Here is an 18,530-nt window from a genome sequence, read left to right as displayed (position 1 = left end):
TGAATACTGCAAAAATGAAGTTTCAGAAAACAATACTGGTTCTTACCGTGGTCCAGGCCTTCGTCAGGTTCTCGGAAACGGACTTTCCTTTTGGGGACGGGTTTAGAGGCAGCAGGGGTAGAGCTGTTGGCTTCTTCCAGAGACACTCTTCTCTTTAAGATCGACACAAGACCAGCAGCTGGAGTGATCTGAAACACAGAAGACAGATTGTTGAGAAAGGTTACTGTGCTCAAAGGCTTGGAATGAGGATCTAATTTAATTTCTCACAAAAATGAGGAAAAGCTGTTGACTAACATACTTTACCCACTAGATGTCACTATGGGCTTAAAATATATCAAATAAAGTGCGTTACAAACAATGGAACACTTGAGATGTAAGTTTTAGATATAAAAATGGAATTTATTGCCTTTTTGTGTAAAAGAAACAAGTTGGTTTTGGTCTTTGACTGCCTGAATATGAGGTTGTAGAATGTAAAATATAACATTAGATAATATAATGCTATCTAATTTTGTCAGATTTAACAAGAAATATTTTTTGGGATTTACATAAAATAAGCACTTTACAAAATGTTTTCGAATTAATATACATTAATTGTTCCCAAAGTTTTATATAAATACATAAATCTACATACATGTCTAGACCATTTATAGTCAGGATTAAATTTTTATTTTAATGTTAATCAAAATGTATATATTTTAGAGAATTTATATGTTTATATGTATATATTATAGAGAATTTATTTAGATAAATTTGGCATAGTTTTTTTTGTGTTAAATGTGAAAAGAAATATAGAATGTTAAATGCAGCATGCTTTAAAAAATTTATATATATAAAATTACCATATAGGATTTTAAATGCAGCATGCTTTAAAAATATATATATATATATATATATATATATATATATATATATATATATATATATATATATGTATGTATGTATGTATGTATGTATGTATATATATATATATATATATATATATATATATATATATATATATATATATATATTGTATTTTTCACCCTATCCAGGCAGCATCTAGAAACAATATACACAAAATAGCTCATAATAAATCAGTATTATCTCAAGAAAGTATGTTTAATGATACATGTCCTTTAATATGCATCAAAGAGCTGAAATCCATTTCCTCAGCACTTCATCTGAATTAGGTTTACCTTTACCCCCACCTCATAAATGATGTACATGAGAATGAAAGTATTGGAGATGGTCAGGAAAGTGGAGTCAGTTATGTTACATCACAAGCCACTGAGAAATGGAAAAGGTCACGAAGAGGTCAAACTACTAAAGAACAATGAGCACTGAGAATGAGTGGACAGTCTAAAGTGCTGGCCTCATGCCAATCAATACTGAACACCATGAATAAATCTAAATATTAATGACGACATGAGTGCGAGTGTGTGGCTGCATAGCAGTTATTACCTTAAACTAAAACTTAAAAAAAGTTTTTTATTAAAAATTTAAATAAAGTTAAAGAAATTTGTCCTTGGCAAGTAAAAAATCAAATTAAATTAAAGCTAAACAGAAATATATATATAAAAAAATGCCACTGATAAAAGCATAACAAAAAAATGACTAAACCTAAATAAAAAACTGCAAATATAAAAATAAAAGATAAAACAGCATTATTGCACTAAAGTAAGTAATAAAGGGAAAAAAACCCTTAAAGATAATTTAATTGAGAAGAATAACTATGCCGATACTATTAGTTTGAGCTCTTGTTGAATTAAGACTCATTTTAACAAGAGTAACCCAGGATTGTTTTTCACTAAAAAACCTTGGTGTCAACTCATTTCACCCAGAGAGCTTCCATATTTGGCAAGATGTGTCTCAATGAAAACAAATGTTTCAAGCACTGCAATTCTAGTTCTCTATTTTGCTTCACAACAGCCATTTCATTTGTCAGCTGAGACCAATGCCAAAGACCCTATAAAAGTTCTATAAAAAAAAGAATAAAAAAAAGAGGCACCCATAAAATGACTAAATTCCACAACGAGTTTAAAAGAAGAACAGACCTTGCTCACTGTCCCCCTAAACATTGTATAGAATGTCCAAAATGAGTAAATGAGAAGCCTTCATACAATGATTATACAACATGAAGTAGAAGTTGCTGAAGTAGGCTAATTGATCCTTAATGTTATTTGAAGAATACAAGCGCCCATGTGTTCCTAAAAAAAGCCAAACAGCAAAACAGATCACTTCACTACTGCATACAACTCGGTTTTGTTTTTAGGCTTTCAGAAAACAACTTATTTTTATGAAGTAGAAAAGCACATGAGCAGCGTGACTAATTAATAGGACAGACAAACAAAAAACAGATGAATTAATCACTTGAGTAATTAGACTTCGAGACACACATTCTGAGCCAATCAAGTGGACCATTAATAGTGAGCGATCAACATGACAGGCCAAAAATAACACATGCTTATCATTGGAAATGAAAAATCAGTTTCAACTCCTCAAATGTACTCAGATGGCCCTCTTATACAGAAAAACATCACGTTTGATGAGTGTGGACATAAATCAGTCAGGTAATGTTTGCTCTCTCTCTCTCTCTCTGATCAGTCAGCATTATTAGCCACATATCACTCCATCACTGACCAGACCTGGAAGACATTCTGTACATATTTAAATAACATCGACTCAGCAGTAGACCTTCAGAATAAATCCACTTCCAGGATGCTGTCATTAATTAATGATTAAACAGATATACTTGAAATTAAAGACGGAGCAAACAGATATCTAATTTATTCTGTCGACAGACTGATCCCCCAAATGATCTGGTTAACTAGTGCTAGACTGATATCGGTGAGGCTGATTAATCTGCTAATATGTGGCATTTTGAGAATACTGCCATTGATGGATAATGAACACAACATAAGCATGGTTTTCAAAGAAAACAAAAATCAATGAAATAGTGTAAAAACAAAGAGTTTGCTCAATTTTGTTCACATCACATTAGGCATAAATAAACTTCATTTTATAATTTATATGAGCATTCATAGGTCATCCTGCTTTGTAGATACTGACAGTGGAGGCAGTAAGTTGTTTTTAATTAATTATTGTATTCGGGCAGGATGCATTAAATTGATCATAAGGGACAGTAATCAGTGTAAGTGTTATTTTTAAGTAAGTGTTGTTCTTTTCACTTTCTATTCATTAAATAATTCTGAAAAATTGTAGAATGTTGTTTTCCAATTAAGCAGAACAACTGTTTTCAACGAATAATTACTGAAGAATCGTTTGACACTGAAGACTGGAGTAATGATGCTGAAAATTCAGCTTTACCATCACAGGATTAAATTACATTAAGATACATTAAAATATATATATTTTAAATTGTAATAATGATATTTCACAATATTACTGTTTTCATTGTACTTCGGATCAAATAAATGCAGCCTTGGTGAACATGAGATTTCTTAAAAAAAAAAAAAATCTCTCAATCCCCAAACGGGTTTGAATGATAGTGTCTGTTATGTTTTGGATGGTGCTCCCTAATGAACGTGATTCTGCAATACAACATGCAGGATGAATTAACAGATCTTAATTGTGCTAGGGAAAAAACGGCTTATCCCATCCTGTCGGTACTGTGTGCATCCAGGACATCAAGTCTACTACATATACACCAATAAATAATGTTTTATTTGAATATTGCACGTTATATTATAAACACGTTTTGATTTAGTTTTCCAGGTCAGTAAGTTCTGTCTGGTTAAAAAGCATCAAAATTTGGTCCAACTGAGCACAATTGGGTTTGCACTCACACTCACACCATGTTTTCGCACTATGTTTTCGACCTTTCCAAGAAAAGGGACGTATATGTTCAAAAGTCAAACCATTTTAACTAGCCTGAAAAACTTGACAACTGACGGCGGAGGCTGAAGGTCATATTATAATAACTCAATGGGGCCCTAAAATTCTTCAAAATATCTTTTGTGTTTCGCAGAAGAAAGTTATGCAGATTTTGAATGACATGAGGGTGAGTCAATTATGTTTGGGGGGGGGGGGGTGAAATATTCTTTTAACTAGGAATGCACGATATATCGGCCACCATATCAGTATCAGCCTATATATGTTTATTTTTAATGTCATCGGCCCGACTGGGCAATTTGGCCGATATATTAAAGCCGATAAATAATGGATTATTTGCTTTAGCTGCGACACTTCAGAATCCCACTGTTCGCCATGATGGTTTTCAAAAGATTGGAATCACTTCAAAAAAGGAAAATTCAGTGCAACGTGCAGCGCAAGTCAGTCATATAGGCTGCATAAATCATTATAATTGTGTGCTTGGAACATGGCTTTTAATGATGAGACTTGTTTTTGTAATCAGGTTAAAATTACATAAAAATTTGGATTTACATTTATGGACCAATATATCGTTTATCGGCTTTCAAATAGAAAGAATTATCGGTTATTGCTATTGGCAAAATTTTTGGTGCATCCCCACTTTTAACAGAACATTTTTGGCCCTTTAAAGGTGCATTGCGCAACAATTCATGTTAAAAATACACGTTTTCTAACCCATACATGCATAAACAATTGCCTGATGGACTGAATGAGCCCTTCTCTGATCACTGCAATTGCCTCTATAATCCTGTACAGTAAAATAAATAAGAGGGATTCGGGTTCGAATTTGAGACTGGGCGTGACGTCATGCGCGTTCACGCTCACCAGGCTATGTCTCGCAGGTTTGTGTTTTCGCCGGCCCCGCCATTCTCCGCATCAGCGAAGACAACTCGTGCGTCAAAGGTAGAAGATGGATTCAAAGAGACCGGCTTGTAGTCCATTCCAAACCCCAACGCAAACTCCACGTAAAGTAAAGAAAAGAAAATTGTCGTCTAGTGCCACCAAAAGGTCCAAATTGGAGTCAGACAGGCGTCGGAGTAAGACGAGAGTCTACCTCGGGAAGGCATTCAACAAATGGAGAGATCTCCGGTCTGCTCTTGGTCTCAAACGGGATCCTCAGTTGGCTTTTTTCTTGATAAAACGGTAAGATATAGCCCAGTCTCTAATGTTTGATACAGCCTTGTGTCCATTGCTAACATGCTAAGGTGTTCATGTCATTGACCAACAAGGAAGAACGCCGTTGCATTGGCTATATTGTATTTTTCGGTAAAAATAGTAAATTGTTCCCGTGAATGTGGTACATTTTGTATGTAGTATATATGAAGTATGTGGGAGCTCGTATTCTATCAAAACGAGGAAAACGTAAAAATATTTTGGTATTGTGATAAAATACATGTTTTATTCTGAACATTGCAGGAAGGGAAATACAATGGTAAAGGGGTAAATATTTTTACTTTACTCATACTGTTTAGCAGACTAACTATTTACTAAATAAAGTATTGACACATTTCACATTAATGTTTGTCAGTGTGTATTGTCCCTGTCAAAATATCTACTAAATAAATCAGCGCTACATGTAGTTTAGTGATTAGCAAAACAGTTCAAGATTCTTGAGTGTGATATAACATGCTGATAAAATGACCGATAATTAGACAGAAATTTTGAGTAAATTATAACAGAAAAAGGATGTATTTTTATTGGAATATTCTACTTAGCAGATCAATAACAGGCTGAACCCCGCAAGTCTTCGGCGGATTAGCCTGTTTGGCTTTTATGAAAACGTCATGGTGACATTTGATTGTTTATTACCTTGAGACATTTGAGTGAACGTTGTTGACCAACTGTGTATGGTATGATTATTATTTTGAGCTTTTGCGAAGTAATCAATTATATTGTTCATGAACGTGTTTTCATAACAATACAATCATAGGTGGATACAGTAAAAACATAAACAAAGTTTTCTACTACCCCCGTTTTTCCCCTCACACATAAGAGTAATTTACTCAAATGTCTTTCCTTCCATATTTTTGAAATGACTTGCAGATTTATAACTTTATTACCACTGAAGACATTTTGGCTGTACACCAAAGATCTGTGCGGCAGATGCTCCTTTAGTTATGAACAGCTCGTGCTCGTGCATGCGTGCGTGTGCGTGTGGTCCATGAGCGTGCACAACTATGGTTGCAGTTTCGCTTGTCGCCAGAGGGGGCGTAGTTCTGCAAAAACTCAGAGACTTGCGTTTTGCACCTTTAAATTGATAATACATTATAAGATAATGGTTCACAAAAACTGCTCTCAAATAAAATTAAAATAGTCAGGGTCCAAACCAATTTATTTCATTTGAGACTTTGCACCTATCGCATACTCTTAGCTTTCAAAAGTATGGGGTCAGTGCTCTTTTGAGCTTTCTATTCATCAAAAAATGCTGAAAAATCATGTATCATGATGGTCTCAACAAAAATATCAAGCAGCACGACTGTTGTCAACATTGACAATAATAAGAAATGTTTCTTGAGCAGCAAATCATTATATTAGAATGATTTCTGAAGGATCATGTGACACTGAAGTCTGGAGTAATGATGCTGAAAATTCAGCTTTCCTATCATAGGAATAAATTATGTTTGAAAATATCTTGAAATAGAAAACAGTTCTTTTAAATTGTAATGGTATTTCGCAATATTACTGTTTTTACTGTATTTTTGAGAGCCCAGACTAAACACTAATTCCTGAAATCAAGATTCGCCCCCCAAAACAGACTGGTCATGACATGTTTGGGAACACAGCACAAACGCATTAAAGACACAGGTTCATGAAAGCCTGTATTGTGCTGGCAGAGACCATTGGTCCAGATTCTATTGTTGATTGTCTCATTGAGGGTGGAAGTGTCATTATGACATCACACACGGCTGCCTGTTACAATCATTCAGCTCTGGTATTCAGGGGAAAGGTCATCCTTCAGGTCATTCAGCTCTCTCAACCCCTGCTAAGATTCCCATATCTATTATGCATGTTCTTATCAGACGCCTTCTCACCACAGTAACTTACAAGAAAGTAAAAGAGGTAATTACCAAGCCAGGGAGCTGAGATCACACACAACACGCTGAGCTTAAAAAAGAAAGAAAGAAAAAAAGTACACCAAGGGACATACAATAATCACAAACACATCATGCTTCTACATGTGGTTGCCATAGACCAGTCCTTAAAGGGATAGTTCACCCAAAAATTGACATTTTGTCAATAATTAATCACCCTCAAGTTGTGCCAAACCTGTATGAGCTTTTTTCCTTCCGTTGAACACAAAAGAATATATTTAAAGTAATAGGAAAAAAAATACCATGGAAGTCAATGGGTCCATCAACTGTCTGATTACAAACATTCTTTAAATATATTCTTTTGTGTTCAACAGAAGGAAGAAACTCATACAGGTTTGGCACAACTTAAGGGTGAGTACATGATGACAGCATTTTTATATTTTAATTAACTATCCCTTTAAGCTCTGCTGTGACATGCTGTCGATTGACAGTCAATAAAAAAATAAATAATAAAAAAGTATATTAGACATAAAAGTGATTTTCTATTTCTATTAATCTATTATTATTATTATTATTATTATGATTCTTTTAGGTTTAATAAAATCATACAATGTTATTACTTAATATATTTTATTATATTATTATAACAATCTTGATTCCCTCAGTTATTTTAATTCTTTAGTGCAAAAAATAAGTTATTGTTGATATATTATTGGCTGCAAAATCGACCTTTTAGCATTGGGACTACTATTATAGGTGGAAATCGATATAAACAGGATTCCCTTTCTATTCCTATCATGCACAATTTACCACGGTTGAAATAAGGATGATATTATTATTGCACAGCAAGGTTTCGGTCTCAGTCAATCTGTCTCAGAAAACAAAATTATAGTATTGTTTAGCTTGTACTGAACCTGGAGTATTCCTTTGAGTAAATGACTACAATGCAGTTATAGAGGTGATGAGGGTATGCTATGTAAGATGATGACATCACTCTGACATCACTGGATGATATAGCATAGGGATGCTAGCAGCTACTAAATCTTAAAGTTTCACAAACAATTTTAAAAGGTGATGTGTGGAATTTTTCCAAATTTAATATACTTTCTCAACTTACTATGCAGAGAATTGTAAGCAAGCAAACCATTTGTAGGTTGACTTTTGCATTTGGTGATGGGCATGCTTAACCTTTAAATCTCTGCCAAATGTGGATACTATTCATAATATTAAATTTCCAAATTTCCAATCTAAGTGTTGCTCAAGGGCAACATTAGAAGGACTTTTAAAACAAATCTGATTAGAAATCATCCTAATTCTCAAAACAAAGCCATGCCACGCACAAAATAACACATAAGCCTCTTAGTCATTTTGAATTTGTACTAAATTGACTGAAAAATCTCTGTTACTCACCTCTTCCACCTGTATGCGCTTGGCCATGTCATCCAGCATAGACACATTAATAATATCCAACAACTCCACCCCATTCCCATTCTCCTCTAGCTCCAACTCTGGTGTATTTTCAGGAATATCATGTTCCTGAGGTTCCTGATCTTCACCTCCTTCCTCCAGCTTTAAAGCCTCTTCTATCTCCCCTGCGTGTGGCACATCTTGCCCCGTGTCCACAGTGTCCCCCGTCCCCTCCATCACCACTCCGGGGCCGATCGTGTCCGTCTGAAGCTCCACGTTGCCTGGTTGAGCAGCGTCCATTGGAGACTCAGGCTCCGGTGAGGCATCCCTGTGGGAAGCTGCCACACTTATGCTCTCTTCTTCTGCTCCTGAATCCTCACAGGCTGGAGAGGAGGAGCCGTGCGTCCCGGCTGAGGAGAAGGAAGAGTGTGTGTCCGAGGAGGGGGAGGGGTCATGCTGATGTTCGCTCTGGTGGGATTGTGGGGCAGGGCTGCTACAGTCTTCAGGACGGATGACTTCCTGTTGTTCCTCATATGTACTCTGATCCTCCATAGCCTTCCCTGTTTTAGACGGAGAGAGAGAAGATGGGTCATATACACCAATGAAACTTTTTTGGGGAGTAAAGGGTTCATTATGGAATACCATCATACTGCATACGGCACAGTATGTACAGCATATTGTCTGATTTTTGTTCAAATAACATACGTCAAATATTTCAAACTCAACATTTCATCAATATCATGTCACTGTTTAATTATGCAAGTGGAGTCCAGTTATAATTTCTTAAATAAATATAATTATTTAGTATTTTTAATGTATTGTTAATACTATTTTATCTAGTTTTTAATGTACATTTTTTTATTCTATGCAATTTTATAATATCATATTATGTATATATTTTTAATATTTTACAATTATTAAAACAATATTTAATAACTACATACAATTTTCTTAGAGAAACAGTTCCCCAAATATAATTCATAAAATATATTGAAATTAATATATATAGTGTGTCTAATCTATCTATCTATCTATCTATCCATCCATCCATCCATCCATCCATCCATCCATCCATCCATCCATCTATCTATCTATCTATCTATCTATCTATCTATCTATCTATCCATCCATCTATCCATCCATCCATCCATCCATCCATCCATCCATCCATCCATCCATCCATCCATCCATCCATCTATCTATCCATCTATCTATCTATCCACACATATGTATCCATCCATCTATCTATCTATCTATCTATCTATCTATCTATCTATCTATCTATCTATCTATCTATCTATCTATCTATCTATCCATCCATCTATCCATCTGTCCATCCATCTATCTATCCATCCATCCATCCATCCATCCATCTATCTATCTATCTATCCATCCATCCATCTATCCATCCATCCATCCATCCATCCATCCATCCATCCATCTATCTATCTATCTATCCACACATATGTATCCATCTATCTATCTATCTATCTATCTATCTATCTATCTATCTATCTATCTATCTATCTATCTATCTATCTATCTATCTATCTATCCACACATATTTATCCATCTATCTATCCATCTATCTCTCTACACATATCTATCAACTATCTACACATATATAATATATCTACACACACATACGTATTTATCCATTTATCTATCTACACATATATAATATATCTACACATATATATCTACACACATATATATCTACACATATATAATATATCTACACATATATCTACACATATATCTACACATATCTGTCTGTCTGTCTGTCTGTCTATCTATCTACACATATATCTACACATATATATCTACACATGTCTGTCTGTCTGTCTGTCTATCTATCTACACATATATCTACACATATATATCTACACATATCTGTCTGTCTGTCTGTCTATCTACACATATATATCTACACATATATGTCTGTCTGTCTGTCTGTCTGTCTGTCTGTCTGTCTATCTGTCTGTGTAATAATTTAAATAATTACCAGTTTGTTGTATACAAATGTCCAAAAGGAAAATGAACTAGCATGATTATTATAGTGGTATACTATTCGGAACTGAACATACCCGATGTTGCTCACCCCCTCCTGCCTACACTGTGTATGATTTCCTTGAGTTGAACGGCCACGTGGTCATTTGACCATCAGGCCCTTGTGTACAACAGAACAGATCAATGGAAGACGATCAATCACTATCGACGCATCATGGCCCTATTGCCTGAAGCCCTGCAGAACAATAATGCAGGACTACACTGTTGACTGTTCTCGTGGTCATAAACTCATGCCAGGCGCTGTGCTGCAGTCAGAGCTCAGAGAAAGACACATGTCAACCAGCGCTGGGCATGATACAGTCCACCACTCATTTTCTACAAAACTACACTCTCCCTGCCGTCTTCCTACAGTTTAGGGAGCAGATTTACTAACAGCTTGCGCCACAGTGACATCTAACAACAGGAGGCATGGTATTAGGATGAACTTTGGACCTGAATTCTGCATGAATGAGCAGGCCGAGGGAATGCCATCAATCTCTAACTCAAGTGTCTCGTAGGGTGAGATGCACCTGCTGCTGGAGTCCCGGCCAAGCAGATCCCAGAACAGGTGGCAAAATGTGTGTGTGGTGCTGCCATGCCTGGCGTGTAAAAGTGAAACCGGGTCATGGAACTCAATGCGAGTAACACAGTGTTCAGGTAACATAGCCCAGCACCACATCAGCTGTGAGAGCTAGTGAGAAAGAGTCTCATCAATAAGGCATGATCATGAGCATGATCTGGAGGGACAGAAGGGAACTTTAACTTGAACTTCTGTGTGTGTGTGTGTGTGTGTGTGTGTGTGTACTTGAAGGGGACACGGTGTTTATCCTGTCCATAGATGATGAAAGAATGCTTATTGAAAGGAATTGGTAAGGTCAAAATGTACAGTAGACTAGGTTTTAACTAGGTGTAAAATAAGGTTGTTTAACTGTATTTAATTAATTTTTATTTAATTTCAATTAAAATCTATTTGTTTCTCGAAATGAATCTGTAAAGTCTAATCTAGCAAGTGCACGTAGACTGGGTGTTTAATTCATTCAGTTCATATTTTAATATTAGAAGTTAAGAAAATACATAATTGAATCAATTCATTTAATTTATTTACCCCATTTACATTCTTAATAAATATTAAGTTGTTTTATTTGCCACAATTCAGTGAAAATATATTTTCAGAAACATCTATTACAATATTGCAACTTACCTCTGAAACAAATTATTTGCTTTATTTAATTAATTCTATTTTTATTTAATTTAGATTAAAATCTATATATTTCTTGAAAGGAATCTGTAAGGTCTAATCTATTAAACTTATTTTAGACTATGTGTTAACCAATAACATTAAAATATGAAATGAATTAAATGAGTAAATTAAATAACAAATGTTTATTTGAATCAATTTTACTAACATTTATTAAGAAAGTAAATAGGGTAATAATTAGAGTAAATAAAATTAAGTAATTTATTTGCCACAATTCAGTGCAAATTCATTTACATAAACGCTTATTAAAATACTATAACTTTCTCCACAACTTTGCGCTGATATAACCAATGAGGAAAAACATTATTTATCAATAATATAACAGTTTAACATGTTTTTATCCAACCAAATCCTGATGTTTAAAAGTCCTGCCCTATTTCACGCTGAATATTCTGTTTTTCACAGAAATACATCAAATTGTTATAACTGCTCAGATGGTAAGAAAATTCCTTAATATATATTTTTTAAACAATTAACATGTTAAATTGATAAAGCGATTGATAAAGTCCAAGACGATGACTTGGTTTCCCCCCTATAGTTAAGTGATCGGGTCTGTCATTGGTGAAATAAACTCACCTGAGCTGCATGAAAGGTTTTGCTCTCCTCCCAGTGTTTCTCTGATCACACTGTTTCTTTGCACTTTGGACACCTCACACTATGAACACACACAAAAAAAACTGACTTTCACCCTCTGTTCTTTAAACGTGACAACCCCCCCCCCCATTACGGTTACATACATATCCACATGGAGTCTCAAACATGTGCATCAAAGAGGCCGTCTTACCTTCTCAATACTCCGTGCAGGTCTGAAAAAAGACGAGAAATAGTGAAGTGTCAGTCAAAATCATCTTAAGGACTTGTAGTAACCTTTTTTTTTCTCTTCATCCCAATCGTAGAGGGACGACGTGCAAATCTAAGGTCGCTCCGCTCAGCGGGAATCTAATATTAGCACGGCACATTTCCCATACTGAAACTCTATCACTTGTCTCAAATTGCTGAAAGCACAGCAATGGGCCATATGTTTAAACCATTACAGGACTCTGAACTGCAGCTAGAGTGCAGAAATGAGAAACAGACTGGCTAAATTTAGCAGGGGAAAGAGAGAAGCTCAGGTGCGGCTGCCGGTGAAACTGTCTGGCCCAAATTAATAGGACAGAAAGACACAGCTTTTACCCCGTATTTAAATTGTATAGTGGCTCGAAAGGTTAAACATTTACTTGTACTCCATTTACAGCAATGCTAACATATTTTTATAGAGCTCAAGCTCCATGGGACACCTGATCTAAGAGAGTATAGATTATAAAGAGAAAACTTTTGGGGAAGCAAAATCATTTTTAACAAAGTAGTTGCTAGTAGTTTAGAACTAAAATAAATAAACTAATATAAAAATGGTTTACTGAAATATTGACTGAACTAAAGTAGTGTGCAATAAATAAAATAAATAATAACTTAAAATAGTGTTGACCTTCTCTATGTGACTAAACTAATGAAGCATGCAATAAAAGAATATAAAAATAAATATAAAATAAAATAGTTGACCTGATCTATGTGACTGAACATGCAATACAAAAAAATACAAATAAATAAAAAATAAAATAAAATAGTGTTGCCTTGATCGGTGTGGCTGAATTACTGAAGTGTGCAATAAAATAAACATAAATAAATAATAATAATAATAAAATAGAATATATAAAAAAGATACAGTTGACCTTATCTGTGTTACTGAACTAATGTAGCATGCAATAAAAAAATAATAAAAAAAAATAGCGTTGCCCTGATCTGTGTGGCTGAACTACTAAATTGTGCAATAAAAAAATAAAATAAATACAGTTACCTTATCTGTGTGACTAAACTAATGTAGTATTAAAAAAAAAGTGTTTTCCTGATCAGTGTGGCTGGACTACAGAAGTGTGCGATGAAATAAAAATAAATAAATAATACTTAAAAAATAAAGTTGACCTTATCGGTGTGACTGATCCAATGTAGCAATAAAATAAAAATAACATAAATAAAGCAAAACAAAAGTGTTGACCTGATCTCTGTGACTGAACTAATGAAGTGTGCAATAAAAAAAGAAATAAAATAAAAATGAATGAATAAAGTTGATCTGTTCTGTGGCTGAATTAACATAGCGTGTATGTGTAGAGTGCACTCACTGCCTGTGCGTTCTGCAGATGTGTCTCAGTTTCTCCAGGTGTTCAGCATCCAGGTCACCGTCCCCGTCTTCTCGCCTGTCCTGACACCGGCCAACCGAACTCCATCTCCTCTCTGATCACAGAAACAGAGAGTAGGTTAAAAGGTGTTCTATCGAGAAGAACGTCTGAGTAACAGTTAACCACAAGCCACTTACCCCACAGTTGCTGTAGAGCGGAGAGGTTGGACAGTAGACGTTCATGATAGAGTCTCTCTAACTGGATGAATCTGACTGCTCTCTCATCTGGAAAATGCTCTGGTTCAGGAAAAACTACAGCAAGTGGGAAACCCCAGAGCACTAATGCACTTTACAACACCGAACCTGCAGAATGATCCAGTCAAATACTATCATATAGAACGACGACTGGCTGTAGTAATGCACTAAAAGTAACACAATAAAAAGCTCTATATCCATAAACGTTGCAGAATCCCTGATTCTGTTACAATAACACAGGCAATGGGGTATAAATTGGAACAAGCATCAATAAAACCCCAAAGGCTGTTCAAACACACCATTACGCAGTGCCTTGTATTATTATTATTATTAGACATGTGAACAAATAAAAACATTAAGGATACAGTCCTCCTCATGCATAAATGACTCTGCAATCTGTAAAGGAATGAATTTAGCCTTGAGTTATTATCATCACATTACACAGTAAAGAGCATCATTAGGTAAGACCCTACAGTAACTCGAAATCATCATAATAAATTGTATTCTACTACATAATGGAGGTTATTGAAGTACATTCAAATGGTGATGAAACGTCGAATCACATTTCATATATGAATCTATATCAACTACTGATCTGTTAAGCATTATATAATGATTGTTAATGAGTTATTTGCCAATAATTATACAGATGATGCACAGCTGAAACATGCTGCATAACCAATCTGTAATTGTACTGATAAACAAGTCGTTTTAACTTATTCTTCTACACCTGCATGCATATTATTGCTATCTGAGGTGCAAAGACTCGTTCCCATTGAGTAAAACTCAATGACATCAGCTCTCTTAAAACTCCTTGCAAAGTAAAGTCTTGCTGCAGGGTGAAAATCACTACATTAATCACTAAATCATTCAAAATCTCTTCTACCGACGTTGATCAAATTGCCGTTCACAGCCTGAACAGACATATAAACATGGAAGGTCATGTGTTAACATGAAAATGGATCATATGCCGATTTCTGAACGACCCACTTTTGCAGCTTACTTTCAATAAATGATGTGGGTGGGCTGGGGAAGGAGCTTGGTTGTTATTGTTAATGCTAGCGTATGTAGTACCCTGAATGTTTTTATGTTTAAAAAAATCCAGTTATCTAGGATTTGTTCTTTTAAAATCTCTTATAAGAACAAAAATCCACAGGGGAATAAATGTGAGCAGTTTCGACAGTCGTCTTCTAGCTCCTTCTAAACCTCTCCTCAGGATGATACAGACCCAGCTGCACATCTGAGCTAGTTCTTGTAAAACATGTTGAATAAGGTCAAGTTCAAATAAACATTTAATAGAGCTTGACCATTTAAGGTGCTGGTTATTCTGCTTCCTATCAGATACTTCATGTTGTGCTATCAGTCAATGTTATCAGCACTGGCAAACAGCAACAACAGACTAACACAAGCTTATTAATGAACCACGTGGAACAGTCCAGGCAAATTCATCTCGTGATCTGGCTCACACACACAGTTTAGACTGAAGTAGATGGTGCAAACCTTCAGTGAACAAAAGTGTCAGTAAAAACATTTGTAATGCTGCTAAAGATTTCTATTTCAAATAAATGCTTTTGTTTTATACTTTCTGTTCATCATTCATTTTTTTTATCATGGTCTCCACCAACAATATTAAGCAGCTCAACTGTTTCAAAACCTTGATAATAACCAAGTATCAAATCATCATGTTAGAATGATTTCTGAAGGATCATGTGACACTGAAGTCTGGAGTAATGATGCTGAAAATACAGCTTTGCCATTACAGGGAATACATTTAAAAATATATTAACTTTTTAAATTGTAATAATATTTCACAATATTACTGTTTTTTTTAAAAATCAAATTATGCTAGCAAAATCAACAGCCCAATCAACATCTCACTGCCCAAAATAGACAGTGCATCCAAATCTCTATTTAGAATTTTTTTTAAATATATTTATGTTTTTATGATTTATCATTTTGTACAACATACTCAACACCTTAAACATCAATCCCTTACAGCCTTGTTTTCATTCACGTGAAATGAAATACTGCATCAAATCCAACTAAAGTCTGTTAGAAACAAACAATCACACACTAATGAATGAATGGTGAGAGATGACATTTACTTTAACAACATTTCATTTAACACCTCATAACTAATTTCGAACAGAAAGACACGCATGAGGGGTTTTCACTCTTCAAATAGTTGACCCTGGTTCATTCTAAACCCGGATAAACTGAATCCTGCATCTTGCTTCACGTTTCACACTGCTCATACTTCTTTACCCGAGGTTAAAAATTAATCCTGGGTATTCATTAGCTGCCGTTTCACATTTTACATTCTTAAACCCTGGATTTATGTCCTTATTTGCATATACATGGTGTCAGTGTCATTGATTGGATGACCTGTTAACATAGAAGCTCTAGCATTCATCTGTCCCATATCATATATAGCTGACTGTACTATTCGTACCATTTTACTTTTTTTTTTTTTTTCTGTCAGCAAATGCTGAAATTATTGTTTAAACATGTGATTGTTGCTAAGCATCTAGTCGAAATTATCTGACACCGTATGTTCTTTCACCCTGCACATGTTTGGCACCACAATGCACCCTGCAGTGCAAAAACGGTGCTAACCCTGCTTTTAAATTACATGTGTAAAATATTCCTTTACCCGAGGTTTAAAGCGGGGTTTAGAATGACAATAACCCAAGGTTAAGTGCCCTGTGAAGACCCCAAGAAAGGAGATAAACAACATTAGTATGAGACCTGATGGAGGCAGTGTGGCAGAAGAGGGTGGTCTCCCTGCGCCCCCAGCTCCTGGAGAGATGCCGACAGGGGGCGTCCGAAGCCCTGGGGGGATCCAGCAACGCCCTGAGGAGGTCCTTCAGGGCTGACAAGACCCTCTGACACTGGAAAAACAACAACATCCTCTTTAAAAAGTGTTGACACTGAAAATTGACTATGGTTTCACTCGAGTAACACTAACTGTATGGCATTTCAGCATAATTACTATTTTCAATTGACCTAAATTTTCATTTTAGTATTATTTATACACTAGTATTATTTATAGTTTTAATTAATATTGTGAATTGTCTTTTATTTTTATATTTGCAGGTTTCATTTTTAGCCATTTTGTAATGTGGTTTTGTCATATTATTATTATTTACATATTACTATTAATATTTAATTCAATTTTATTTCAGTTTTAGTCTATATTTCCATTTTATTCTTTTTTCCCATTTTTAATTTGAGTGCTTCAAATATCAACTCGTTTCAATTAGTTGTCAAGGCAAAATTTCAATTTAGTTTTTTAAAAGTTTAATTTAGTCTTTTATCATTTATTTCATATTATTTAAGCTTTGTGTTATATAACACATTTCTTTTTATAGTTCTAATTTTAGTTAACGTTAATAACTCTGATGTGGTTATCTAAGGGTATGTTTACATGACAAAGATGTACTAAAAATGGGAAAGGTTTTCCTTTGCATTTTACGCGCATAACGTCAAAACGATCCCCGTTCACACCGATCCGCGACTAAAACCGCTGTATTTTGCTGCCAGGCCAGTAGTTGGCAATGTCACATAGTAAAAGAAACACTATGTGCCTATAGACTGAACATACGCATGATATCACTGTTTTCACATATTCACGTTTGTGTAGTTTACACAAGACAATAACAGAATCATTTTCAAAAACTCACACTTTAAGACCCCGTATACAAAAGTTTGCATTTTCAGCCCCCCAAAAAAACATTGTTGCGTAAATGAACGGCCAAAACACGTAAAAGATTTTACGTTTTTAGTTGAAAGCGGTGTCATGTAATCTGCCCCTAAGACCTAAAGTGCTTTTTCATTACAATACATCTAACACACAGGCATCTAAAATGTCCCTTTAAATTTAAAGGGATAGTTCACCCATAGTGATAGCGTAGTGCTATGTCACGCGTAGGCTCACTATTGGCCGACGCTGGTCATGTGTGTGATGCGTTGTGTGACGTACAACACAGAAGCACTGCGCTATTACACTAGTGAACTGACTCGAGGCCCACAGAGAACGAAATGAATAGTTGAAATAAAGTCGTTATTTTTGTTTTTTTTGCGCAAAAAAAGTATTCTCGTCGCTTGATAAACTAAGGATTAAGCCACTGTAGTCACTTGGACTATTTTAACGATGTCTTTAATAACTTTTCGGGGAACAAGTTTCAATCCCTGAAGAAGCCTATGGAGGAGTATGGAAGAGTGATCCAGATCTCAGATTTAATCAAAAATATCTTAATTTGTGTTCCGAAGATGAACGAAGGTCTTAAGGGGTTGGAACAACATGAGGGTGAGTAAATACTGACAGAATTGTCATTTTTGGGTGAACTATCCCTTTAATGGATCGTCAGCATCCAGTGTTTGTACATCAACACAGATATATCTAACTCTAGAGATTGGCCCGTATTATTCATGCCACTCAAACCTGTCTGAAAGGTGCACGACAACAATGGGATACAATAACTCGCTCTACAGCAAAACTAGAAAC

General features: G+C 35.1%; 1 protein-coding gene across 1 annotated transcript in view; it reads right to left on the bottom strand.

Annotated features, from left to right (window-relative positions):
- Nucleotides 1-18,530, bottom strand: part of cnsta (consortin, connexin sorting protein a) — a 29,951-nt gene that overhangs the window by 2,539 nt on the left and 8,882 nt on the right. The window contains exons 3-10 of the mRNA XM_077238991.1: nt 16,772-16,914; nt 14,389-14,419; nt 13,967-14,053; nt 13,773-13,884; nt 12,401-12,422; nt 12,193-12,271; nt 8,313-8,869; nt 47-188 (exon numbers count right to left, since the gene is read on the bottom strand). Of these exons, the coding sequence (XP_077095106.1) occupies nt 47-188; nt 8,313-8,869; nt 12,193-12,271; nt 12,401-12,422; nt 13,773-13,884; nt 13,967-14,053; nt 14,389-14,419; nt 16,772-16,914 (1,173 nt within the window). The remainder of the gene's footprint in view (nt 1-46; nt 189-8,312; nt 8,870-12,192; nt 12,272-12,400; nt 12,423-13,772; nt 13,885-13,966; nt 14,054-14,388; nt 14,420-16,771; nt 16,915-18,530) is intronic.

The sequence above is a fragment of the Siphateles boraxobius genome, unplaced genomic scaffold, assembly GCF_051911475.1.
Source record: "Siphateles boraxobius isolate OS27281-9 unplaced genomic scaffold, OSU_SipBor_1 22, whole genome shotgun sequence".
Lineage (NCBI taxonomy): Eukaryota > Metazoa > Chordata > Actinopteri > Cypriniformes > Leuciscidae > Siphateles > Siphateles boraxobius.
This window is presented reverse-complemented; position numbering and strand designations above follow the sequence as displayed.